Below are 26,750 nucleotides of genomic sequence, written 5' to 3'. Positions count from 1 at the left end.
GTAAAATACGTTATACACAAGAAAAGAATATATCACGATATATATCGTTACCGCACATGCTTCAAATTATACCGTGATATGGATTTTAGGCCATATCGCCCAGCTCTACTCCCCAGTGCCATCAGCAGTCATGCAGTCCCAAACAATGACATCTCACCACCAGGCTTGACTGTAGGCAAGACATAATTGTGTTTGTACTCCTCACCTGGTTGCCGCCACACAACCTTGAGAACCATCTGAACCAAATACGTTTGTCTTGGTCTCATCAGACCACAGGTAATCCATGTCCTTAGTCTGCTTGTCTTCAGCAAACTGTTTGTAGGCTTTCTTGTGCATTATCTTTAGAAGAGGATTCCTTCTGGGATGAAAGAATCAGAATCAGAATCAGAATCAGAATGGGTTTTATTGCCAAATGTTGAGCAGGTTTACAACATTAGGAAATTGCTGCGGTGCTTCAGTGCAAACATACTGTCATAAATTGCGCTTAAATAGACATGAAAAAATAAAAGTAAGAATAAGAATTAAAAGTGCTACGTAGAAAGATATATGCATGAGATATACATGAGATATATACATGAGAATAAGAATTAAAAGTGCTACGTAGAAAGATATATACATGAGTGCAGGTGGTGATCAGTGCCAGAACATGGAATGATGCAGTGAACACAGCGTAGGGTCATGTGTTAGTGGTGGGAACAGTCGTACGTTTATTGTTCATGTGTCCAACAGCAGAGGGGAAGAAACTGTTCTTATGGCGAGAGGTTCTGGTGTGAATGGACCGGAGCCTCCTGCCTGAGGGGAGCAGGTCAAACAGACTGTATCCAGGGTGAGAAGGGTCAGCTGAGATCCGAGCTGCACGCCGCAGTGTCCTGGAGGTGTACAGGTCCTGCAGAGATGGGAGTCTACAGCCAATCACCTTCTCAGCAGAGCGCACAACACGCTGCAGTCTCTGTTTGTCCCTGATAGTGGCTCCAGCGTACCACACGGTGATGGAGGAGGTGAGGATGGACTCGATGATTGCAGTGTAGAATTGCATCGTCGTCCGTGTTGGCAGGTTGAATTTCTTCAGCTGCCTCAGGAAGTACATCCTCTGCTGGGCTTTCTTGATGACGGAGGTGATGGTGGGCTCCCACTTCAGGTCCTGAGTGATGGTGGTACCCAGGAAGCGGAATGAGTCCACAGAGGTGATGGGGGTGTCAGTCAGGATGATGGGGGGGAGTGGAACTGTGTGCTTCCTGAAGTCCACAATAATCTCCACTGTCTTCTGGGCATTCAGCACCAGGTTGTTGTGGCTGCACCAAGACACCAGACGTTCAACCTCCCTCCTGTAGGCAGACTCATCCCCGTCCGAGATGAGCCCAATTTGATGCAGCGTATGAGCACTAACAGACTGACCCTCTACGCCTTCAACCTCTGCAGCAATGCTGGCAGCACTCATACATCCATTTATAAAAGACACCCCCTGGATATGATGCTGAGCATGTGCACTCAACGTCTTTGGTCGACCGTGGCGAGGTTTGTTCTGAGTGGTACCTGTCCTGTTAAACTGGTGTATGGTCTTGGCCCCCATGCTACAGCTCAGTTTCAGGGTGTTGCCAGTCTTCTTATAGCCTAGGCCATCTTTATAGAGAGTAAAAATTCTTCTTTTTTTTCAGATCCTCAGAGAAATCTTTGCCATGATGTGCCATGTTAGACTTCCAGTGACCAGTATGAGAGAAATAACACCAAATTCAACACACCTTCTCCCAATTTGTACCTGAGATCTTGTAACACTAATGAGTCACATGACACCAGGAAGAGAAATGGCTAATTGGGCACAATTTGGACATTTTCACTTAGGGGTGTACTACGGCTGTTCACAATAGACATTGCTTCGTAAAACAATGTCCTCAAACAGGCATCATCTAATCTTCCAGGTGAGAGTGAAAGAGTGGACCGAAGTACATTTCTTACTGTTCTGATCTGTCTCTCCCAGACACCTCCAACATGGCTTGAATGGGGAGCATTCATAATGAAGTCGCACTGCCTCTCAGCCAAGAATGCAGTCAGATGATTGACATCCATCTGTTTCAGCGCATTATACATTTCATTCTTAGCTCCAACAAAATTGCTTCCTTGGTCACATCTTATTTGTCGTACTGCTCCTCTTATGGAAACAAAACATCGGAGGCCATTAATGAAGGCATCTGCTGACATATCATTTACCATTTCAATGTGAATTGTTCTACAACAAAGGCATGTGAAAAGCGGACCATAACATTTATTCACCTTACGCCCTTGCTTTGTAAAAAATGGCCCAAAACAGTCCATTCCGCAATAAGTGAAAGGTGGAGATGGATCCACCCGCTCAGATGGCAGGTCTGCCATTCGCTGCTCCTCCACTGATCCCCTGAGTTTCCTGCATTTGACACACTGATGCACATAAGATGCAACAGCTCTGTTCATTCCTGGGATCCAGTATCCATTTGATCTGATCTCGTTGATGGTTATACCCCTTCCTTGGTGTTTAACCTTTTCATGATGATGAGCTATTATCATCCTCGTTATGTGGTGGTCTTTTGGAATGATCATTGGATGTTTCTGAGAGGCAGGGAGAGATGCATTTTTCAGTCTTTCTCCCGCTTTGAGGATTTCATCTTTGTCAAGAAAGGCATCCAATCGAAACAGTTTACTCTGGCGTGAAAGTTGTAAGCCATTACTAAGTAGCTGGATCTCATCTGGATACACTCGTCTCTGTAAATCTCTTATAATGATGCGCTGTACATCCTCTCGCTCCTGAACTGTGCTGTGACTTGTTGACTTGTCACTCTTGGCTCGGCACACAAGTCGCACAACAGCTTGTTTGACCTTACACCATGAAGAAACCTTTGACAAGCGGTCTGAAAGAGTCACTTGTTCTGCAGACTCCAAATTTAGTGCTTGAACCCTTTTAACTTCAGGGCCCCCAACTGGGATTTCTGGGATTACCTCTACCTCTGGTAATACCTCTTTCTCCCATAAGAACTTGGGTCCAGTAAACCAGTTTAATGTCAGAAGCTTTCTTGCACTAGAACCTCTCGATGCAAGGTCTGCAGGATTCTTGTCAGTAGAAACATATTGCCACTGCTGAGGAGTTGTACTGAAATGTATTTTCTGAATCCTGTTTGATACAAATGTGTGGAAGTGACGTGCCTCATTTTTAATGTACCCCAGTACAACCTTGGAGTCTGTCCAGAAGTATTCATCAATCCCTGAAATTCCCAGTTCTTCCTTTAGAGTATTGCTTGCCACAACTGATACAACAGCAGCAGTCAGTTCTAACCTGGGGATGGTCACAGCTTTGATTGGAGCAACTCTGGACTTTGCCATAATCAGAGCACAATGAACAGTTCCATTTCCATTCACATGTCTCAAATATGAGCACTGGCCATAACCATACGTGCTTGCATCAGAGAAGTGATGTAGCTCTCTCTTTGTGACCTTTCCAAAGTCAGCTGGTACATAGCATCGGGGTATGGTGATTTTATCCAAATTTGCCAGATCACTCATCCAGGATCTCCAGACTGGTTGCAGTTTACTGATGAGTGGGTCATCCCAACCTGTACCATGCCTACACATTTCTTGAAGCACCTTTTTCCCAGATAGCAGGAAAGGAGCAATAAGCCCAAGTGGGTCATAAAAGGAGGCAACAGTGGATAGAATACCACGCCTGGTTTCTGGTTGGTCCTTCAAACGGGCATGAAACCTGAAACTGTCTGACACAATGTGCCAGTGGATTCCTAAGGCTCTTTCCAGCGATGAATCACTAAAGGCAAGATCAAGAGCCTTTACTTCAGTGGCACGCTCAGATGGTGCTATACTCTCAAGCACTTTCGCATTGTTACACACAAATTTGTGTAGTCGCAGACCACCCATAGCACAGAGCCTTTGGGCTTCTTTTGCAAGCTGAATAGCCTCATCTACATCTGCTATGCTTGTGACACCATCACCCACATAGAAGTCCCTCATAATGAACTGGGAGCCCAGAGGAAACAGGCTCTTGTTCTCCTTAGCGAGATGTTTCAACCCATAGTTGGCACATCCCGGTGAAGATGCAGCACCGAAAAGGTGAACTTTCATACGGAATTCCTGCCACTCCACACTGAAGTTTCCATCCTTCCACCACAGGAAATGTAGGTAGTCTCTATCCGCTTCACGCACATGAAACTGATGAAACATCCTTTCGATGTCACACATCCAAGTAAAAAGGTTCTGTCTAAATCTGATAAGAACACCAGTTAGAGTATTTGTCAAATCTGGGCTCGACAGGAGATGATCATTTAGGCAAGTTCCCTTGTACTTAGCCGAGCAATCAAAAACCACTCAGAGCTTCTCTGGTTTTTTGGAATGATAAACTCCGTGGTGTGGAATATACCATGTTTCACCTTCCTTCTCTTCACAGAGAACTTCTTCAGCATCATTGTTTTTAATTACCTCATTCAAAAACATTTCATAGTGAGTCTTGTAGTTCTTGTTGTTCAGCAGCTTTCGTTTGAGATGGTTGAGCCGGATGATAGCTAACTGCTTGTTGTTGGGAAGGTAGGGTCTCTCTTTAAAAGGGAGAGGCATCTCATAGTGACCATGGGCGTTCATGGAAATGCTTTCCTTTAGCATATTCAGGAAGAGGATGTCATCTTGAGACACTGTTCTGCTGTCCTTGCTGATGTCCTTAAAGTCAGACTCAAGTACTTTAATGGCATTGGATGGCATCACTGGAGGAAGCTCTTTGACAGTTACTCTATGGCATATGTTGGCAACAGGAGGAGATTCAAGGTGAGGTGGTGAGCAGCCAATGATGCTCCATCCTAGGTCTGTACGGACTGCATAAGGTTCATTATCTCTTCCTAGGATGACCTGTCTTGGTGCAAGTGCCTGTGAGCAGTTATAGCCTATTAGAAGACCAACTTCACAGTCTAAATGTGGCGGAATGTCATCTGCTATTGCTTTGAGATGATTCCAATGCCTCGCCATTTCACTGGTAGGAATGTGCCTTCGATTCACTGGTATGCAGGCTTTGGTATAGTCAGGAGGGAGATCAATGAGATTTGTGGAGGTATAGCCACGCACTCTGAGACCTGAGACTCTTTCCCTGTGTGTTACTGTGTCCTTTCCGATCATGGTGGTTAGCTTTAGCCTTACAGGATAGGTCTTGGTTGTCAAGCTATGACTAACATCTTCATCAATAAACACAGTGTCACTCTGGGTGTCAAGCAGAGCATAGACAAGCCTTTCTATTCCTGGGTTGTTGGAAGAGGAAACCCAGACTGGCAAAATCATGGATGTAGTCGTAGATGTGTGCTCAGTCTCTGTATTGAGAGACAATGTCGTAACTGCTTCGTCTGTATTCTGATTAGGGGCTAACACAGCATTCATGTTGGAATATTTGTCGTCATGAAGGCAAGTTGGGTGTCGTCCCTTACAGATATCACATAAGTGTCTGTGGCGGCAGTCTTTAACATTATGGCCTGGTTTCAGACAACCATAGCAGAGTTTGTTTTCCCTTACATACTTTCTTTTCTCTTCCAGAGGTGTTCCTTTAAACTCTGGACAACTATGTAGGCGGTGTTTGTTATCATGACAGAATGTACAAGGGGGCTTTAAGCTTGTCTTGGATGGTACATTCTTCTCATTCTCTGTAAGTGTCTGTGTATGGAGAACAGTAGATTTATTTTTCCTTTCTTTCAGATGATGTTTCTCTGCAGGTAAGTCTGATAAACGTAATGCATGGAGGGAAGTTACTGGGTTACAGGCAATCTCTGCTTCTAATGACATGAAGTTGACAAAGTCCTGAAAGGCTGGAAATTCCTGTCTGTCCTTCATAAACTGGGTCACCTTGCGGTTCCACCTTGAAGCTGCCCACTCAGGTAACTTTTGGACCAGCTTTTGGTTCTCTTCACAGTCATTCAGAATGTCCAGCCCTTTAATATGAGGCATGGCTTGCTGACATGCATGTAGGAAGTCGGCGAATGCTCTGAGTTGTTCTGCATCCTTTGAGTGGATCTTTGGCCAGCTAGCTAGTTTTTCTCTGAAAGCTCTCTGCAAGACAAATGGTTGACCGTACCTGCTATTAAGGCGATCCCATGCATCCTTATACGCTTCATCATCCTCCCTGTAAAAGATACCATCAAGTGTCTTTCGTGCAGGACCTCCCACATATCTTCTCAAGTAATGCAGTTTGTCAGCTGAACATATGTTCCTTTTATCTATGAGGGATATGAACGAAGATTTCCATTCAATGAACTGGATTGGGTCGCCGGTGAATACAGGTGGCTCTGGGATTGGAAGTCTGTTCATGGCTATGCTGTCTTGTACTGCTTGAGCTAAGTGGGACACATCTGTCTGTGGAGATGAAGCTGGAAATCTTATGAGATGCTGAACTGGAGCCAGAGACACAGCTTGATGTGGGTGCATATGTTCCTGGTTCCTTAGTTTGCTGTTAGCAGAGCACAAGCTGCCCTCCTGCATTACGTCTTGGTTGTAAATTGACAATCTTGCTCGTGCTGCTCTTATATCCTTTTCATCCCTTAGTCTTTCTAGTTCATGTTTTTGAGCTTCAAGATCCCTTTTCTGTTGCTCTACTAAGAGCTGGATCCTTTATTTTTGTTTTCCTTCCGCCAATAACAACTCATATTCTGCTTCCTTTGCTGCTAATTCTGCTGCAGCATCTGCTCTTTTTACTGCGACAATGGAGTCTATAGTGCGTTGACTTGGAGGTGAAACTGTGGATCCATATATGGAGTGAGCATAGTCTCTGTTAAGGAGCTCACGAAGGCGTTCTTTGACTGCTTCACTATCATAGTCTTCGTCTATGCCTGATATTCTTTCATATGCAATTTTAATAATGTCCTTTGTTACGGCCTCACATGCATCAACACGACGTCTCGTTTCACTGGATGGTGTGAGGTGATCTCTGATTTGTACATAAATGTCCGTAATATCATTCATGCATTTCTCTAAGATATCAATGAGAGCTGTGATTTCACTTTCTGGAATGTCTAGCTTTAGCTGATTTCTTGCCTTACGTGCCTGGATCTTCCATTGATCATAAAGGTGCATGAGCTGCTTCTCCCTTTTGTATGCCTCCTCTCTCTGAAATGTAAGCATCTTCTCCGTGGGATTTCTTGGGCGATCAGATCTGCGAAGTTCCTCATCCTTGCTTGCTTGACAGATGTCTTTTATTTGATCTGAGCCTTCTGCTTCTGCAGTTAATATCTGAGATGCTTCCATTTTGAGCGAGTGTCACATTTAGACCATCACAATGAATCCCTCTTCTTTCATCATAGACTTTGGCAGTCAGGTGAAACTCGTGAGGCTGAAGCTCTTACTGTAGCATCCCTGGCTGAATGATGGTCTCTTATACTGATGCTTCACAGAGGTTTTATTGGAAATGTTTTTATTGAAACATTCAGTGAAGACACCGTAAGAGCTAGGAGCAAAACAAAACCAGCAATATTAATACCATAACATCAAAGGAAACAAATTTCTCCTGCTCACATATAGCATATACATCAAATTTACATCACTCAATTCATTATATCACCTCACTAACTTACAACTACACATAAAGGTCAAGGTCAAGGTTAACAACATAAACTCTATTAAACGACATTTTGATTGCATGTAACTTATTCCGTTAAAGGAAACATTAACAAACCTTGTGCCACTGTCAGCCAGGTACTAATTGGCAAAGTAAACGTACATATTTTTCACTTTAAGGCACACTATTTACCATATCCTAAAAGAAACGTTACTAACAGCCCTCTAACGGTTTTGTGCCAGTTTCCTGTTTCACAATAAAAGCATGGATTTCAAAATAAAACCGAAGTGCCTTTCAAACAAACGTAAAAAATATTTACCAAATTTAAAGGTCATTTACACGTAAATCCAGAAAAGTGTGTACACGGGACATAAATCAAGGGCTTGAAATAAAATGTTTCCCACTGCTGTTACTGCAGCTTACTGTAACTTTGTCTCTCCAAAACGTGAAAAGGACATGGTGGACTATTGAGTTTATTACATGCTTTCTTACTCATCATTTGTCTCAGAAATATTAATTTCATACACCAAAGCATATTATTTTGTGCATATTTTCTATGACTTTTATAGTACTGGCAATGTCATGTCACTGAGATAACCAAGAGGAGCCTTTCTTGTTTTTCTGTAGGAACACTTTCTTTAGTTTGTTTTCAGGATTATGGAATCATTTATTGAGTATTGGTCTTATATGGAGCCATTTAGCTGTGTAAACAAGCAAGTGGTGGGAACGGTGAGCTTTATCAGATCCTGTGTGTTCATGTTGACTATTAGAGTTGCTGCCTTAAGCTGTTAGTACTGGCTAGACTAACTGAATGTGAACTGACAGGCCTATACATAGTCAGTCAGTCACAAGCTGGTTTACATAAGGTAAAGAGGTAAACTGTGTTGCCTAACTCACGTGATTTTAATTTTTGGTTATTATGAGTTCACTTGGTGAGTTTTGGGTTTGTTGCTCATGTCATGAAAAACGCTTTGCAACAACTACACATCTCTGGGCACTGAAAATGTCTGCCGCGTCTGACATATGAGCTACGATGATGTTTGATCCAGGCTAATTTACAATATAACAAGAAATATGACTGAGTGACCAATAAAATTACAAAAGCATTATATAAATGCAAGTATATGACATTATACTTATCCTCTTTGTTTCTAGCAGCAATACCAACAGGTACCCTCATTTTGTATTGCTCATTGTTAATACTTTAAGCTGTGGCAAGATTACTACGACCCTGGAGCTGAGCAGCACATTACCTAACACCCTCATTAAAAAAAAAAAAAAAGCACCGTTATGGCTTCTGTGGTTGTGCAAGTATTGTTACAAATTCACACAATGAATAGAGAAAGGGTTTAATACATGAAAGACATTTCACATTGTTACATACATAACAAAACAAGATTATTTCTGCCTCCAGAGATGCTTGTTTGACTAATCCCACTAGTTTACCTCTTGGTCAGTAGCATTGTCATCTCCCACAAACACCAGCAAAAACCTCCCTTGCTTTGCACTTATGTGACATTCATAATCATTTCTTTTACATTCTAAAGGCACGCTTAATCACTGCCAGTAGTGGTTACAGTAAAGGTATATACCTGAAGAATACAAGGGTACAAAAACAAAAGGAAAAAACAAAACTGAACTGAAAACGATTTTCATTATATATTAAATCCCTCATACAAAAAAAGATCTAGCTCTCTTAAATACATTAAGTACATATTCCAAAGTGCTACGATGCTGAAACTTGTGGTGGCACAGCAACAAAAAATGAGGTTTAAATCTTAGACTGGCAGTCGACATCAACATTCCAGTGTGTCCTCAGAGCTTTAAAGCCTACATGCAGAAACCCAACGCTCTCCTTCGAAGACTCCGCACACTGTGCTATTATTTGATGGAGTAACCTTTAAGGAAAACTCAGCCTTCAAGGCAACTGAAGAAAATGCCTACCAAGGCACAAAGTGAAGGTTTGAAATACTGCAGCTCTCTGGCAACACTATATTATAATATGACTTAGTTTTACTGTAGTGTTTGAACAGGAATTATGTAGCAGACTTTTTATCTTAAAGAAATGCAGATTTTAGCTGTGATCAGTAATCACCTTTAAATAATACCTATAGTTACATTGTTAAAAACCAACGTAAATCCATCCCTCTATCCATATATCCAGTTTCTTTTGTTTATCCAATTCAGGATGTTTTGGGGGTGGGGGGGGGGGGGGGGGGGTTATTTTGCACATTATTTGCACCTGAATTTGCAATTTGCAAAATAATTACTTGCACATTGCACAAGATCCTCTCCAGACATTGCTACAAAAATATCCTTACCACGTGACAATTTAACAAAGTACATATCATCTGTTTAAATAACACTACTGTAAATTGACAGAATAACATGTAGGCAATCATTTTTTACTTTTAATGATCTTCCTAAACTTACAGAATTGTACTCTTTTAAATAAAGCACCAGGCTTTGTTAATACATGAAAATTCTGTGTTATTCAGAAATAATCCATAAGAATATAAAAATTCTAATATTACTATTTATCCCTCTTGCAATTTGCTACCTATTTATTTATTATGCTGCAAAAATAATCAGTTCCCTTTCTATGAAAGGAGTGACACTAAAGGAAGGCTTGTATGATTATTTGGACTTTAATTTGAAGTCCAGCACTTGTTTCACTTTCCTCAACATTAAAGCAGCAATTCCAACACACATAATCAAAGTGACCACATACAGCCCCACAAATAGAACAGCATCACCACTTCCGTGCAGACTTGAGTACAACTTCCTGCGGCCCACAAAGTCCAGGTAGGAGGCGTGGATCTGACACAGGGTGCAGCAAGATAAGAAAACGTGGAAGATTTGATGACTCTGTCCCACAAAATCACACCGCCCGGGGAAACAGCGCTCCAGCAGAGGGCAGGTGAAGAAGAAGGCACAGCTGAGGAAGAACGCCACCTGGCCAAAGTGGTAGATGATAGCTGGATCACTGCTGGACCAGAAGAACAGTCTCTTGGCCACTGGACTGATGTCCCAGGAATAGGCGAGTGCTGAAGGCACCACCTGGCACACCTTACGCACCCACGTTGGTAGGCTGTGGTTGCAGTATTTGCCGTAGCAGCATCCCAAACATGAAAGGCAGCTGAGGATTGCGGCGGTGGGCATGAAGATACCACTCACCAGTCCATGGACGCTTTCATCAACAGCATAGTAAAAGTGGACTACAGCGCTGCCGTACTGATACTGCGCTACCCCTACGTAGTCCAGAAAGTAGAAGCAATAATGAGCAAGGTCAGACTTTCCTCCCAGTAAGTGAGCTACAACACTGAATGCAGAGTAGGTCAAAGAGGACAGGACGAGGATGAGCAGGGGCCACGAATGACGGTCACTGATAAAGTCCACAGTCTCAGTAAGCTGGCACAATTTAATCAGCAACACTAAAAATGCCACCAGGTGAGTCCAAATGTTTAAGGTTTCATTGTGGCGCTGAAACAAGGACAGGAAGTAGTAGCGCCAGTTTTGGTTGAGCGGACGATAGCCGGTGCAGACGTAGCGTTCCCGGAAGTAGGAGGGAACCTCGGTGTCTCTGACGGTGCCGGGCATGGAGGGTGCAGCGTCAGTCAGCAACTGGGGAAACTGCCGGATCTGCTGCAGGCTGATGAACACTCGGCCGATGCTCTCCATCACAGTGGTTGCCATGATTGTCAGTAGCTGGCTGATGCACACTGGGTAGTTCCTGCAGATAGGTTTTTAAGAGTTAAAACCCACAAATTTGTTTTATTCTCAACCATTTCATTATGCTCCAACAACAGTGATACACATTGGCAAAGCAGGCTGTTGGGATGATTCCAGGGATTGTTTGAATAGATCTTTTCTGGATTCAAAGCAGAAAGCACAGTTAGGCAGTTCTTCTGATGTAAAGTATTTTAAAATAACCCTGTATGTATGTATGTATGTATGTATGTATGTTAGGGGTGCAACGATACACAAAATTCACGGTTCGGTTCGGTTCGATACTTTGGTGTCACAGTTCGATATTTTTTTCGATACAAAAAAATGTTCATGCTTTTTTAATTTGTCATTTATTAAAATTATAAATATATATTTTAACTCAAACATACAGTTTTTAAATTTAATGTTGCTGAAACAACAAAGGGATAAAATAATAAATCTATCTGATTGAGGAATCACTCATCTTTGGAAAAGAGAGTTTATTACAGAGAAATGGCTCTTTCCAAAATAAAAGCTATACTATACGCTTCTTCTGGGCTATATTCTCAGCAGCATATTAAACATATCAGGTGCCCATAAGGAGAATCATGTGCTAACGGCTGTCTAAATGACTCGGGTAAAGTTTGTAGCATGCGTGCTTGTTGTTTTTGTCTGCTTCCACTTGTCTTTGCACTAGGATGCTGTCGGAGTAAATGTGCAGTCATATTCGTTGTGTTCCCACTAGTGCTGTCAGCGTTAATCTGAAATCACGTTAACGCCGTTAACGAGCTACCATCCCCGTGCGTAGGGCTGGACGGCGTCAACACGTTAACGAGCAAACTGCGCTAACGCAGTAGTTCCCACCCATGCAATTCAGCACTGCGTGGCACATCCAACATGCTGTTTTACTTTTGTCCATGACGCGCTTACCTTCAGGGTCATACTTCACATGAAGACCAAAATAGTTCCAAAGGCCAGATCTGAATGAGGGTGGGGGAGGTTCAATTTGCCATGTTGCAACGAGCTTAGCTTCTGTCTTGCTAGCTTGCGCTGCGCTCAGTGGATCTGCGCTCGACTACTCCGCCTAGGCTGCACTGTCGAGCGCAGATCCACTGAGCGCTCAACACAGACAGCATCGTCAGAAGAAAAGTTGATAAAATAAATGAAAACCTTTGTATTGTTCGATACATATGCGTACCGAACAGAAAGTGCTGGATCGAATGGTTCAATATCGATACGAGTATCGTTGCACCCCTAATATATATATATATATATATATATATATATTTATTAGGGGTGCAACGATACACAAAATTCACGGTTCGGTTCGATACTTTGGTGTCACGGTTCGATATTTTTTCGATACAAAAAAATGTTCATGCATTTTTAATTTGTCATTTATTAAAATTATAAATATATATTTTAACTCAAAAGTACAGTTTTTAAATTTAACCCTAACCCTTGTGCGTGTTTTTTATTTTGACAGCGAATGCGCACCTGCGGACCACTTATGTGCAGCCCTGGTTATTTAGCTCATCATATTGCAGCCACAGAAATTATTTTGTCCATGAAACCATAAAGCTGCACTTTCTTTTTGCCTTATAGTCTGATTTGTCATAACTTTTCCGTTTTGTGGTAAGCTTTTCTTTGGCTGTCACTTCTTCACCCTGACCTGTCTTATTTGGCTCAGCAGAACTGAAATGCTTTTACAGCTCACTCACATAAGCTCAGCGATTCTCTGCGTGATCAACCTCTCACATGTTTAAGCTTGCTGCGGGAGATTTCACTTGTCATGTTTGCATAGTAAGCTAACGATTAATAAGACTATGTCAGAGGAATTGGTGCACAAATTATCATCACTCACAGATCAGTGCTGTCGCTCTCTATACACAGTTCGCACGATTGCAAAGTGAAAGCAAAAAAACAAGCGCAAATTCAAACGCGACTTCAATATGTCACATATTGACAGTGGCTCACCGATGCCAATGACATAATTACCCAGCTACATTTCTGAAAGAATGCAAAAGCATTGACATATATTTTTCCTTCCTACAATAGCCCGACGGGCAGGGAAGAGATAGATTTTGGTAGCCCGACTGAAAAAAATCGCTAGCTCCGGGACGTCGGGCTAGCGATATTGCAAGCCCTGTATCTGATTGAGGAATCACTCATCTTTGGAAAAGAGAGTTTATTACAGAGAAATGGCTCTTTCCAAAATAAAAGCTATACTATCCGCTTCTTCTGGGCTATATTCTCAGCAGCATAAGGAGAATCATGTGCTAACAGCTGTCTAACTGACTCGGCTAAAGTTAGTAGCATGCTTGCTTTTTTTTGTCTGCTTCCACTTGTCTTTGCACTAGGATGATGTCGGCGTAAATGTGCAGTCATATTCGTTGTGTTCCCACTAGTGCTTTCAGATTAATCTCGTTGAAATGACCTTAACGCCACAACACGGCAAATCTCCGTTAACGAGCTACCGCCGATCGCTCCGTGCATGGGGCTAGACGGCAAACACGTTAACGAGCTAACTGCGCTAACACACTAGTTCACACCCATGTAATTGAGCATTGCATGGCACATCCAACATACTGTTTTACTTTAGTCCATGACTCGCTTACCTTCAGGGTCATACGTCACATGAAAACCAAAATAATTCCAAACGCCAGATCTGAATGTTGCAAGTAGAGCTTAACTTCTGTCTCGCTAGCTTGCCCTGCGCTCTTCCTTCTGACTATGCTGTCTGTGTTGAGCGCTCAGTGGATCTGCGCTCGACAGTGCAGCCTAGGCGGAGTAGTCGAACACAGATTCACTGAGCGCTCAACACAGACAGCATGGTCAGAAGGAAAATTGATAAAATAAATTAAAAATGTTGTATTGTTCGATACATATGCGTACCGAACCGAAAGCACTGTATCGAACGGTTCAATATCGATACGAATATCGTTGCACCCCTAATATATATATATATAGGGTTGACATGTTAAGACTATTGGAAGTAAAAATAACTTTAACTCCAATTTCGAAAACACAACTTTCTTTTTTCCTTTTATCTCTGACTTGTATTATGAGTATGTGGTCTGGGAGAGAGTCTGTAACTCTGTCTGCAAAATACAGTATTTAATGACCAATGTTGGGCAATTAATTATATAGTTACTTCTTCAAAAAAGTAACCGAGTTATGCAAACAACAACGTTTTTTGCAGCTGTTTACCTAAAAATGCAGCCAAGGCGTTTTTTTAAATAAACATTTCAAACTATTTACAGAACAATCAGCTGTTCTGCATCAAATTTGATGCCACACAAATTATTTGTGCCACTCCAAAAAATAATTTCTGTCCACTATGAGATAAAGGAGAACAGCCTGATACCTGCAGGCCTGACAGCAGGAGATGTATCACTGTTGCCTCATTGTTCTGACACACACAGCAAAACTATTGACTACACTACACACTAACTACACAAGATTTGCGCTAAACGTCTCAAATCTCTCACATCTCAAAACACCGCTGTCACTCCTAAAACTTCCCCCCGTTTCTTAACAACTAGATGCCACATTGCCATATCATTTTTTGATTGGTCGACATGGTACTTTTTTGGACCAATAAGAAAGGCAGAGGGGGGTGGGGTTTGTTTTTGCTCACAGGCTTTCGAGCTTTTTTTCCTTATAAAATGCCGTTTTTACCGTTTCTTCCCGCAGTAAATATAAACAATGATAGTATTCAGGAAGAAAACCAAACATTCATCTTTTTTATCACAACTCTGGTTTTCGTGGCCTTTCAACACAATTTAAAAACTGGTATAAAGTCCACACTTTTCCCGTCAATTGTTCCGTCTGTCCTGCTCACATCTCCAATGGTTGTACACGTTGTCATTAACGTGGCTTCACTCCACATCAGCCACGCCGCTTTGGCAGCTAAAACACTGGTGTCGGCACATAAGGACGCTGTCATAGCCTGTCAACAATGTCGATTGGCTGCGTATATACGAATGTGAATCGCATTATTGGCTGGACTATGGGATAGGTGGCATCGTTCTAATCACATACGGGAGCAGCCAGTCACTGACTGACTAACACTGCAAAACAGAATTGTTGAAGTATTAATTTTAATTTCAATTCAGGTTAGATTTTTTTTGTGCGCAACGCAGATTTTCTTTGCACAGAGACTGTGCCAGCAGTGCGCAATTGCGCACGTGCGCAGCTTAGAGGGAACATTGCTCCCAGTGATTTGTTTACACATGTTAGGCAAATCTATAACCACTACACTTTTAAGGTAATAGACAGTCCTGATGCTTGTAGAAACACTCAAACATAGAGCCTGCTTTACCTCATGCAGATGTCATATAGAGTCACTGACAGGTAGAGTAGTTCCACTCTACCTATAGGAGCAGTTTTGTGTTGTTAAGCTATGTCCTAATGCTCTTTCTCTTCCCACCTTAAGCTAATGCGCGTAACAAGACAATATATCTACGCTGAGGTGTTTTAGTCATTACCCCACTCCCCTCCAAAAACATTTTTCCTTATTTACATCTTTAATGATTGGCTGCAGAGCTCTGAGAGAAGCCGCCACTTCATGTGTGCTTGTGCATGTGTATTACTAAGTTTTCAATTAGAGCAGTTATTTTGCTCTCAAGTGATTATCTTGCTGTTACTGCGAGGGACCTGTTTTAAAGAGTACTCACAGTAAAGCATTTTGACACACCAAGAAGAATGAGGCAGCTTATGGGCTCAAAATGTGGTCATAAATATTTTGTATGTGTAAAAAAGATTTGTGTGTGTGTAAAAAGAATTTGTGTGTGCGTAAAAAAAGATTTGTGTGTGCGTAAAAAAGATTTGTGTGTGCGTAAAAAAGATTTGTGTGTGCGTAAAAAAGATTTGTGTGTGCGTAAAAAAGATTTGTGTGGACTTAGAAAAAAAACCCCTGCAAGTTACAAGTGCGAATTTTGACCTTATTTTTCTTCCTTTCATCTGATTGTTACATTTGTGATTGACATGACATTGACCAATCCAATCAGAGAACAGATGGGTTTGGCTGTCGGAGGGGCGCTTTTTTGAACTGCAGGTCCTTGAAGGGTGATACAGTTTGAAGCTGGAGGATCTCTATATAAATATCCGATAGCAGCTAGGTCCCCTAACTTTCAGTAGCTGTTGAAAGGAAAAAGTTGTGGTATATCAGTGGTTAGAAATACCATTATTACTTTAGGATTAGTTTAACACAACATCAGGGCTGACCCGGGACCATTGCTGTGAGTCACAGTGCGCAGCATAAAGGTCCTTTCACATCAGACGCAGGATGTGCTGCTAATGCTAACTGCTAACTAAAAGCAAAGGATCCAGAATTTGTTGCTGGCTGCTGAGCTCTGTGGGTTTTTGCAGCAGCTCTACCTGTACTAGATGCACCTGCTCCTTGTCTTTTCTATCTCTGACTTTATGTCCTCTACAAGAGTTTCTGTTTTTTTTGCTGGTTCCTCAAATGTTCAATAAAAACATGTATGCCAATTCATAACGAAGAAAACTTTGTAATGAAGACTGTCATTTCCAAAACACTGCCCGCCCCCACCCCGCGGTCCGCAGTGCTGTTGAAAAGGCTGTGGAAGTCCCTGTACTAAACACGTAGACCTGTGACACAAAAATCACCAAACTCGGACGACCACAGACTGTTTTCCTTCGTGGTCATGAAGGAAAACGCTGGGTTGGCATGTAAAAGGGCATTTATTCCCTTCAAAGACCTGCAGTTAAAAAAAAAAAAAAAGCGCCCCTCCGACAGCCAAACCCATCTGTTCTCTGATTGGATTGTTACATTTGTAATTGACATGACATTGACCAATCAGATGAAAGGAAGAAAAATAGGGTCAAAAGTCGTACTTGTAACTTGCAGGTTTTTTTTTTTCTAAGTCCACACACACAAATCTTTTTTACGCACACACACAAATCTTTTTTTTTTTTTTTTTTTTTTTTTTTTTTTTTTTTTACACACACACACACACAAATCTTTTTTTTACACACACAAATCTTTTTTACCACACACACACAAATCTTTTTTACAAGTACAAAATATTTATGACCACATTTTGAGCCCATAGCAGCTTTTGTTGTATGGGTTTAGAGAGAGTTTGTGTCTCTATGTTTGGATGAACTGTGCGGCTCTTACAGCTCTTGATTCCTGCAGAGACTGCTGTACCTCGGAAGTATCAACAAAATTTGTCATATAAACCCGTCAGCTTTCCCCCCCTTGTGTTACAAACAAAGTGCGCCCCTTTCGTTTGCAGCTGTGTGCTTTATCCTCTCTTTCAGGTTATTTCAGCTTGAGCCAAGATGATGCAACAAATAAAACATTTGGTCCACAAGTCCTATCTAGAAGAAGCAAAAGTTGCAATGGGCTTCAAGAGGGGAACCAATGGAAAGATGATGAAAGGTTAAAGATCCCCTTATCTCACTCAGTACACTGCTGGGGTGCAGTGTGTGACCAAGGTGCTACTCTGCTGTCCTGCTGGATTGGCAGGTGAATTTTGTTGTGGTGACTTTTGACAGAAATCATGTGACCAGACCTCAGAGAAAAGACTCAAACCTGCAACCCGTGGGTAACTAATCAGCTGTTTATGTTAATGTCTGGCCCAAGTTGCGTCTATTCTTTGTAACTGGCCGCCCTCACTTAACTGTAGCAGGCTAGAACCGGTCCTGAGCTCGGTTCTCCAGCCTCCTCTTCCGGTCTGTATTTCAGCAAAGGAAGGATTTTTTTTTAAGTTTTGTATATTAATTTGCAGTGGCAGGCTATTGTAGAATAAGAACGCGACATCGAGAAAAAACGCAGCACCTCACACCAGTTTACTGCCTACATAAGCCCCCCCTTCCCATTTTTAAAAGCATGCTACAGCCTGTTGAATATCAAACTTCCTTCGCTAAAGTTGTGTCGATTTACCAGATAATCGTGTGTGTGCTACCTGCAGAGTCTTGGGGAGAAAACATCCCAAAACAGTTCTTTAAAGGTAAAAAGGAGACTTATTCGACTTAATGTGTCCGTAACATTAGCGGTCTGTTTAGTGTTCAGCTACCTATGAAGTCATAAATGGATGATGTCTCACCTGCCAGCCTGAGTTTTGTCGATGTCCGTCGGTAAAACGACCGCTCCTTCCTCCTCCGCCTGCCGACAGTACGTTCAACAGATTGAATCGCTCTTCTGAAGACCGTCGAGGCGCTGGAAATGCGGCCGGAAGTTTAGTCTTTTACCCCACCCAATTAAAAGCGTTATTTTTCAGTCGTACGTCGTTGTTATTCCTGTTAGCAGTATAGTTTTGTTTCCGTTGCAAATAAATAAATACATACATAATAAAATTTCATCCCTCCCCAAACACCCCCAACACTGAACTAACAACTGAACCTTATAGAGTCCAAGTGCTAAATACCCCTAATGAATGTAAAACCAACACACTGTCTTCAACACCTTTCCAGTTTTCACGCATTAAAGCTAGTCTCTTGAGCAGGAGAATGACTTTGTTTTAGTTACAAAGAGGCATATCAGGGGTACTTCCCAAAGTATAAAACATGTGCTCTAAAAATTAAGTACTGTAAAAAAAAAAACTACTGATATATACAAGTCAAATCTAATAATAATTGCTAGAAATACGACGATTTGCTTTTTCTGTATTATAAAATTTAAAAAACTCATTGGAAGCTATTCTACCCCTATCTTTTCGTTGCATTCGAGATTCTTAATTGTCTGGGATGGTTGTTAAACTTAATGTCGTTACAGTTTTATTTTGGAAAATGTATACCGGAAGGTGAGTCGTGCTCTTATTTTTCTGACACCGGATGGATTTTGAGGAAGAAGGTGGTTTTCTAAAAACATTAAAACGAAGTACCGAAAGAAAGTCTCCGAAGTGCGTTGCCTTAAGCCTGACCCACGTGCACAAGAATATGTTATAGATAAATATTTTTAGAAGCTGTTTTCTCATGAGCTTATTAGGAAATATGTCTTACTCTACATTTGGGAGGACATTAGAAAATAAATTTGAATCACAAGAGACCTTTCCAGACATTTAATTCAGTCTCAAAAGTCCCGGACAAATGCTAAATCAGTTCATTTGTTTGAGGGAAGGGCAGAGGAAGGTGGTTAGACTGCCTCGGGGTGATTTTTCTGGAACATTCGTTATCATTGACTTTGCTCCGGAGATTTAGCGTTTACACAGACACGATTACATAACCTGGCATTCAAGCTATGACCACACCACTTAAGTATGATTTGAACAGTGAGGCTTGTACAAACGTGTTTTATTATTGTAGTCATTTTGACCAAAAAAAGTTCTCACATTAAAAAAATTCGATTAACACACTTTGTCAGAAAAAACAAAGTTCATCCTAAAACAAATTTCTCTGGAAACTATGAGGAAAATAAAAATAAAAGGACACACCCTATATTAATATACGCCCTGGTTTTATGGCTTCGAGATATCTATTTTCTTATAAAATCTTTGGCAAGAAAATGAGCAGGTTTTACAAGTCTTTTTGTAAACTGTGAGATTTAATGATGTTGTGTACTGTTAAAAAAAAGTGGTTGAAACACTGTAAAACACTGAGCGAAGGCCATTATGTGTGATATTTGTTTTGAATTCAATTCAGCTACTAAAGAAAATTGCTAAAGTTTTCTATAACCAAGAGTCTTTGACCTGAATACTGAAATGAGCTCCTTTGTGGTTTAAGTATAAACTAACAGATCTTTGTAATTATTTTGTCTGAATTATTGGTCAGACATAACCTCTGCAGACTACAAGTGTGAATAAATATTTCACAACACACAGTTTTACCTTTGGAGCATACAGTGATGAATTATGCCACTGAGACCTCGAAAGCACGATATAGGAACGCATTTTCATTGCATGCGTTGCCTTTATAATATTGTATTATCACCACAGGACCTGTACATTGTATTGCAATAAAAAAAAAAGTTTTCTCTGAATTTCTTAGAATGGAAGGTTTTGAAACAAGACAGAGGAGATAAACTCAAATTCTGAAGTGCCTTTTAAAGAAGACATTTTGTACCAATTATACTTTACTCTCAGATCTATTATAAAGGTGCTGCTTTTGGGAGTGAGCCAAACATGAAGGTCATATCTGCATGTTTAGATTTAGGATTAATATTGGAATAATACTGGATTTTTAGCATAACCCCTGTTCCTTTGTATTCGTATTCTTATTCCAATTTATTCTATTTATCCCTTTTGTATACTCTGTATTAGGGGTGGGCGGTATAAACGGAATAGGGTAGAAACGATATAAATTTGGCCAATGGTGGAGATTTTAGACTATACCGCTCTAGCGCATGTTGATGATGTAATCAAGCTGCGCCTGTTTTGGTCGAAAGCATTGCAGCAAAAAATGTGCTTCCTCCACTTCCCTACCATTGATTGATTAGTGCTGAATTCTCTCGCAGCTGCTCTATTCCCATGTTGTTGCAGTATATTAATCACTAACCTCATATTGCGGATGGATCATCTCAGTTGCTCTCCTGACTGAAGTTTGGTCTGTTTATAGCATTCTGCCATGCAACTGCATTTGTCCCTAACCACCAGAACTCCTCACGTTAACTTTTATCGAGTGGTAAGAAGTTAGCGTTCATCCTTCAGCTTCACTGTGCTAATGTTATGCTAACGTAGCTGTTTTGCTAGTGGTCACGTAGCACATCATTAGCAGAGCTGTACGTTTTCAATTTTTTCAAAAATGGTAAATGGCCTGTATTTGTATAGCGCTTTACGCATCCAGTCGTCCACCCATTCACACACACATTCACACAGAAATCTGTCAGAACATGGTATATCTGTTTAGGTGGAAACTAGCGAGCTAACTTCCTGCTAACTTCTAACTCCGTTGAATTTAATAAGTTCTGATTTCGTGGATGTCTGGATGTTAATTTTAATTTTTACACCTGGTAAAGCAGCAACGCCGATCATTTTATTAAAGATGAAAGAATTTAGACAGTTTTAATTCTCAGTGATGCCGCAGTGTTCGTTTGACTTTGGGACCTGATGTTAAGGAGTTTAGGACCCAGATTACTCCGCGAGGCTCCTGACTACGGCAGCCGTAATGCTCCAATAATCCATCAAGTGGTGCGCCTTCATAGTTTACCAAAGTCGTACTAAAACATTTTTGACAGATTTCTGCGCGCCGTGTACCACATAAAATCGGTTCGACGTCAGTAAGCACACCCAGAATTTATACATAAAGTACACTGTCGATGTTTGAGAAAATTAAAGGATTGTAAGTGTGCCTTATAGTGTGCAAAATACATTATACAGAAAAAAGAATGTATTGCGATATATATCGTTACCGCACATGCTTCAAATTATACAGTGATATGGATTTTAGGCCATATCGCCCAGCCTTAACTCAAAGGTCTATCTTATAAAGACCTTTTTTGTTTTTGTTTTATTTAGACCTGGTTTAATTCTGGCCGTTGCAAAGCCTGGGTCGTGTAGCAGCCAACATCTTCTCCAGAGAGGTTGTCCCGGTGAGGGAGAAGTTCATGGCCCACTTCTCAGCGGAGGGAGCAGTGTCTTGGCAGCCAAAAGAATAGCCTATTTGAAGTCCCAGTGACTTCCCCACAACGGCTCTTTTAAGAGCCACCCACAAACCTCTAAAGAGCGTTCCTGCCTTTTTAAAATTTTCTTAATAAGTGGAGCTTGTCTCCAAAATAAACTAACCTCTCTTTATTCTCTTAAATAATTGGTCTTCACTATGTTCCAATATAGTAGTACATTTTTTATTGGCCAATATTAAAGTTATTATTATATTTAATCAATTATATCATTATTAGTTATTACAGCAGTGAACATGAACTCTGTGACAAATACTGAGCTTCAGTAAAGATTCAAGTTGAAGTTATTTATATTTCCTATCAACTTAAATCTTCACTCAAAGACCAGTATCTTTGACAGTGTATATATAGATGTATTATATATAAGATAAGATAAGATGACCTTTATTAGTCCCACAGGTGGGAAATTTGTTTCGTTACAGCAAAAGTGCAAAGTTATGTAGCAGAAATTAGAAAACACTGGAATGGAATAAAATAAAATAAAATACTATATACAATAAGATAAGATAAGATAAAACTATAACAAAATAATGAAATAGAATAATATATACAATAGAACAAAATAGAATACAAATGCTATATACAGCTGAGTAAGAAAATACAAAAGTACAACTTTGTCAGAAAAAGAATTGCACTTATAGCAGTCTTATTGCACATGTGTGGGTTTGATCAGCTGCAAAAGTCTTTGTTGTAGAGTCTGACAGCAGTGGGGAGGAAAGACCTGCGAAACCTCTCCGTGGGTGCCGCAGCCTGCCACTGAAGGAGCTGCTCAGTGCTGTCAGATTCTCCTGCATGGAGTGGGAGATGTTGTCCAACAGGGATGAAAGCTTAACCATTCAAACATTCTCCTGTCACTCACCACCTCCACTGGGTCCAGAGGGCATCCTACAACAGAGCTGGCCCTTCGAATCAGCCTGTTCAGTCTCTTCCTGTCCCCGGCAGAGATGTTGCCGCCCCAGCAGACCACACCGTAAAAGATAGCTGAGACATAAGAGACAAATATTGTTCTTTTAATATGTTGGCATTACTAAATTTGGCTCAATGCTTACGTATATGTGTAAAAAGAAAGTGTACAAGCTCTGATAACTATTTCTGACAGAATAAAGAGTAGACTGATACATTAAATGTTCCTGTATTGGGTGAGAAAATCCTACCATGTCATAACTGCTTTAAGTCATACAGAATAGATATCAGAGCCTTAAACAGGGTGATCGTGGCTCAAGAGTTGGGCGTTCGTCTTGTAATCGGAAGGTTGCTGGTTCGAGCCCTGGCTCCGACAGGCTCGGTTGTTGTGTCCTTGGGCAAGACCCGTTGCCTACTGGTGGTGGTCGGGCCACCAAACCACGCCCGCGCCACACACACGTTCACAGAGCCACCAGTTAATTGTGGCATGCTTTAGCTCAGTGAGATCAGCAGCTGTTCTCAGACCAGGAGGCCTGGTTTCAAATCCTGCTTATGGTAACATTTTCTTCAGTTAACACTTCAACTGTTTAAACTCTTTTCCACACAAATTTCAGCTTTTTCACCTCTTTTTAGCAAAATTTTCAGTTTTTCACTACTTTTCAGCACAAATTCCAGCTTCTTAAGCTGTTTTAGCACAAACTTCAGCTTCTTTCCCCCTTATACAGTAGAAAGTCTGCTGATTCACCCCTTTTCAGTACAATTTTTAGCTTTTTCAACTCTTCTTAGCACAATTTTAATCCTCTTCTGCTCTTATCAGCACAATTTTCAGCCTTTTCACCTCTTTTCAGCACAATTCAGCTTCTTCTGCACAGTTCCCCTTTTTTTACTCTCATCATATCTTTCTTTTGGATCAGAACTGGTTTGGTGCAGTGGGATGCGCAGCTGCTGTGAGATCTGGTGGCAAGGGTTCGAGTACTACATGGGACCGATGCTGCACATCTTCCCTGCCTGCATGTAATCTGCTTTCTTGACGCTCTTCAGTGTAGTCTTTTAAATAAAGCAGAGTTTACCTTCTACACCTGTTTTCAACAGAAAGCTCTCCTTCTTCTGCTGTTTTCAGATTCCACTACACGGCATTCACACTGCATTTTCGCAGGAAATGGAACTTTTTCTAGTTATTCTAGTTGCTCAGACCTTTGCTGGTTAACTACTCCCTCAGTTTTCAGCCGATTTTCACCATTCAAACTTTAAACTGTTCTGCTCCTTCTCCCGATGTATGCTATAACTTTTGGTGCTCATAACCTTTATACTTTTTCAGATATTAAGCTTTTTATGCCATTTTTGGGCCTATTTTGCTGAATGGGACCACATTATCAGTGTGATCACCAGTTTAGCTTTCCGGGGTGAGCAATACTTTAGCTCAGTGAGATGAGCAGCAGTTCTCAGAGCAGAAGAGTAAGGTTCGAATCCCCCTTATGGCAACATTTATTTCAGTTAACAGTTTAACTGTTTTTACTCTTTTTAACACAAATTTTAGCTTTTTCACCCCTTTTCAGCAAAATTTTCAGTCACTTCTGCTCTTTTCAGCACAATTTTCAGCTTTTTCACCTCTTTTCAGCACAATTTAGCTTCTTCTGCACAGTGCACATTTTTTCTCTCATCATATCGTTATTTGAGACCAGAGCTGGTTTGGCTCAGTGGGATGAATGGCTGCCGTAAGATCCGGTGGCAAAGGTTCAAACCCAACATGTAACATTTGCTGCACATCTTCCCTGCTTTCTTGACACTCTTCAGTCTAGTCTTTCAAATAAAGCAGATTTCTGCATAGAGTTCAGCTTGTACACAGTGTTTTCAGCAGATAGTTCTCCTTCTTCTGCTGTTTTCAGATTCCACTGCACAGCATTCACAGTGCACTTTTGCAGGAAATGCAACTTTTTCTAGTTAGAGAGAAAGAATCTGTCTCTAATTCCATTAAAAATGTGTTTTCTTGAGCAGTATTTGAACTGTAAATTTGTACTCATGCTCTAATCTTTCACATAACATCCATAACATGTGTGTGTAACTTCATCTACATTTACTTGAGCAAGCAGAGTGTCTTTTAGTGTTACAGACACATCAGCAGTAACCCTGTTCCTCTTCACAGTTTTAAATATGGACCTAAGTGTGCTGATAAAAAAAAATTGTAAAGACTACAATGTTTGCCACTCCCTCCTTCTCACTGTTTATCTCTCACAGAAGTATTTGCACACTTCCTGTTGTTAACCACACTCGTTTAGTAATACATACTCCCTGTTTCTACTTTTCCCCCCCCCACGCTCTAACATTCTCTCAGTTAACGTTGACATTGTCTGTTTTTGATGCTGTTACATTGGAGTTTATTTTGTTATATTGATACTTGCTACTTTTATTTTATTAAAAATCATTTGTAAGGGTGGAGAAAAGTTGTTGCATTGCTACACTAAAGCTGATTCTAACATTTTCAAAGGCATATCGGACATAGTGAAGACATAGATTTGGACTATAAAGGAGAATATGAACTAAATTTGAAAAGAGTCAAAAGCAGAAGTGCATTCCTAATAATGTACTAAGAAAAAGTAGACTCCTGTAAAACTAGAATAGTGTGACATCTAGTGGACAAAAATGTAAACTCAAATTAATACAAACCTTGCAAGCACCAGCTGATATATATATATATATATATATATATATATATATATATATATATATATATATATATATATATATATATATATATATATATATATATATATATATATATATATATATATATATATGTGTGTGTGTGTGTGTGTATGTATATATGTATATATATATATATATGTGTGTGTGTGTGTGTGTGTGTAGCTGTGTAGTCTTGTAGCTGTTAATAACTGTTAATATGACACCCCATAATCTTCCTATAATAATCTGTGTGTTTGTTTCATTGTCCAACAATTCCTGCTGCACAATCAGGATTTAAGCAACAAAACTAGGCACACAGGTTGGTCTCAGGCTCTTACCTATAGCAGATAGTATGATGTCATTTGGCAACAATTTTATGTATTTATTTACATTTATGCAACAATAGCACCTTATGAAACCATTACAATAATTTTTATTTTACAGCTGAACTGTACTATATTATGGGTATGCACTAATAATTATAATAATAAAAATAATGATAAAATAAAACAAAAAACAAAAGCTGAATTTTAAGTGAGTTACTTGATTTAGTTTTGAAAAAATCAGATGTCACTGTCAGAAGAACAGAGGAGTCTGCTATTCACATATGTTGCACTGTAGAGCATGATTGCATGAGGTATGGAAGATTTCCTGCTTGTGTCCTTATGGCAGCGGTACTGAAAGTGAGAAAGTGCTGTGGAGCGTCAGATACTTGTACTCCTCCACCAGGCCATTTGGATTTGCTCCTTCTCCTGAACATCATTACCAGTCTGGTCTTATTAAGTAAGCCTGCAGTAAGATGCAGTGTGTTTAGTGAAGTGTGGATTAATTTAATCCAGTGTAAATTGAGGATCATCAAGGACTCCAGTCACCCCAGCCATAAACTGTTCAGACTACTTCCATCAGGAAGGAGGTTCTGCAGCATCCGGTCCCGAACCAGCAGACTGAGAGACAGCTTTTTCCATCAGGCCATCAGACTGCTGAACACGTCATAGACACCTCAGCTTCACTACTGGAACTTCAACATTATGCACTCCACACTGTATATAAATGCCACTTGTTTTGCACATATTCAACTCTGTATATTTTATATATTTTATTATTATTATTATTATTATTTTATTTATTTATTTTTTTACTATTTAATTTGTAAAAATGTGTATACACACACACACACACACACACACACACAAGAAAATATTTAGTATACACATCCAGAAATGCATACACTATTATATATTGTACATATATTTATTAGTTTCAGGTCGGCCATTCTTGTATTTTGCTCGTTTTGCTCGTTTGTGTTGTTGTGTTTGC

The 26,750-nt window shown here is 40.5% G+C and overlaps 2 protein-coding genes across 2 annotated transcripts; both read right to left on the bottom strand.

Moving 5' to 3' along the window:
- Positions 1 to 4,341: 4,341 nt before the first annotated feature.
- On the bottom strand, positions 4,342 to 8,775 carry LOC120726520. Its single transcript, XM_040020149.1, has 2 exons — positions 7,673 to 8,775; positions 4,342 to 7,444 (listed from the first exon to the last, which is right to left on the bottom strand). Exon 2 carries the CDS (start codon positions 6,481 to 6,483, stop codon positions 4,342 to 4,344), a length of 2,142 nt encoding a protein of 713 aa, XP_039876083.1. The 5' UTR covers positions 6,484 to 7,444; positions 7,673 to 8,775.
- Positions 8,776 to 8,890: 115 nt separating this feature from the next.
- paqr7a (progestin and adipoQ receptor family member VII, a) lies at positions 8,891 to 18,477 on the bottom strand. The gene is made up of 2 exons (XM_040021490.1): positions 18,343 to 18,477; positions 8,891 to 11,288 (listed from the first exon to the last, which is right to left on the bottom strand). The coding sequence occupies exon 2, from the start codon at positions 11,249 to 11,251 to the stop codon at positions 10,193 to 10,195; it is 1,059 nt and encodes a 352-aa protein (XP_039877424.1). The 5' UTR covers positions 11,252 to 11,288; positions 18,343 to 18,477; the 3' UTR covers positions 8,891 to 10,192.
- Positions 18,478 to 26,750: the final 8,273 nt, after the last annotated feature.

Source organism: Simochromis diagramma, unplaced genomic scaffold (assembly GCF_900408965.1).
Source record: "Simochromis diagramma unplaced genomic scaffold, fSimDia1.1 OVJJ01000753.1, whole genome shotgun sequence".
NCBI lineage: Eukaryota > Metazoa > Chordata > Actinopteri > Cichliformes > Cichlidae > Simochromis > Simochromis diagramma.
Note: the sequence above shows the minus strand (reverse complement) of the source record. Positions and strands in the feature narration are given on the sequence as shown.

Bases quoted from the DNA above. Each gene is read 5' to 3' on its own strand.
- LOC120726520 (XM_040020149.1), bottom strand. From the start codon at position 6,483: ATGCAGGAGGGCAGCTTGTGCTCTGCTAACAGCAAACTAAGGAACCAG.
- paqr7a (XM_040021490.1), bottom strand. From the start codon at position 11,251: ATGGCAACCACTGTGATGGAGAGCATCGGCCGAGTGTTCATCAGCCTG.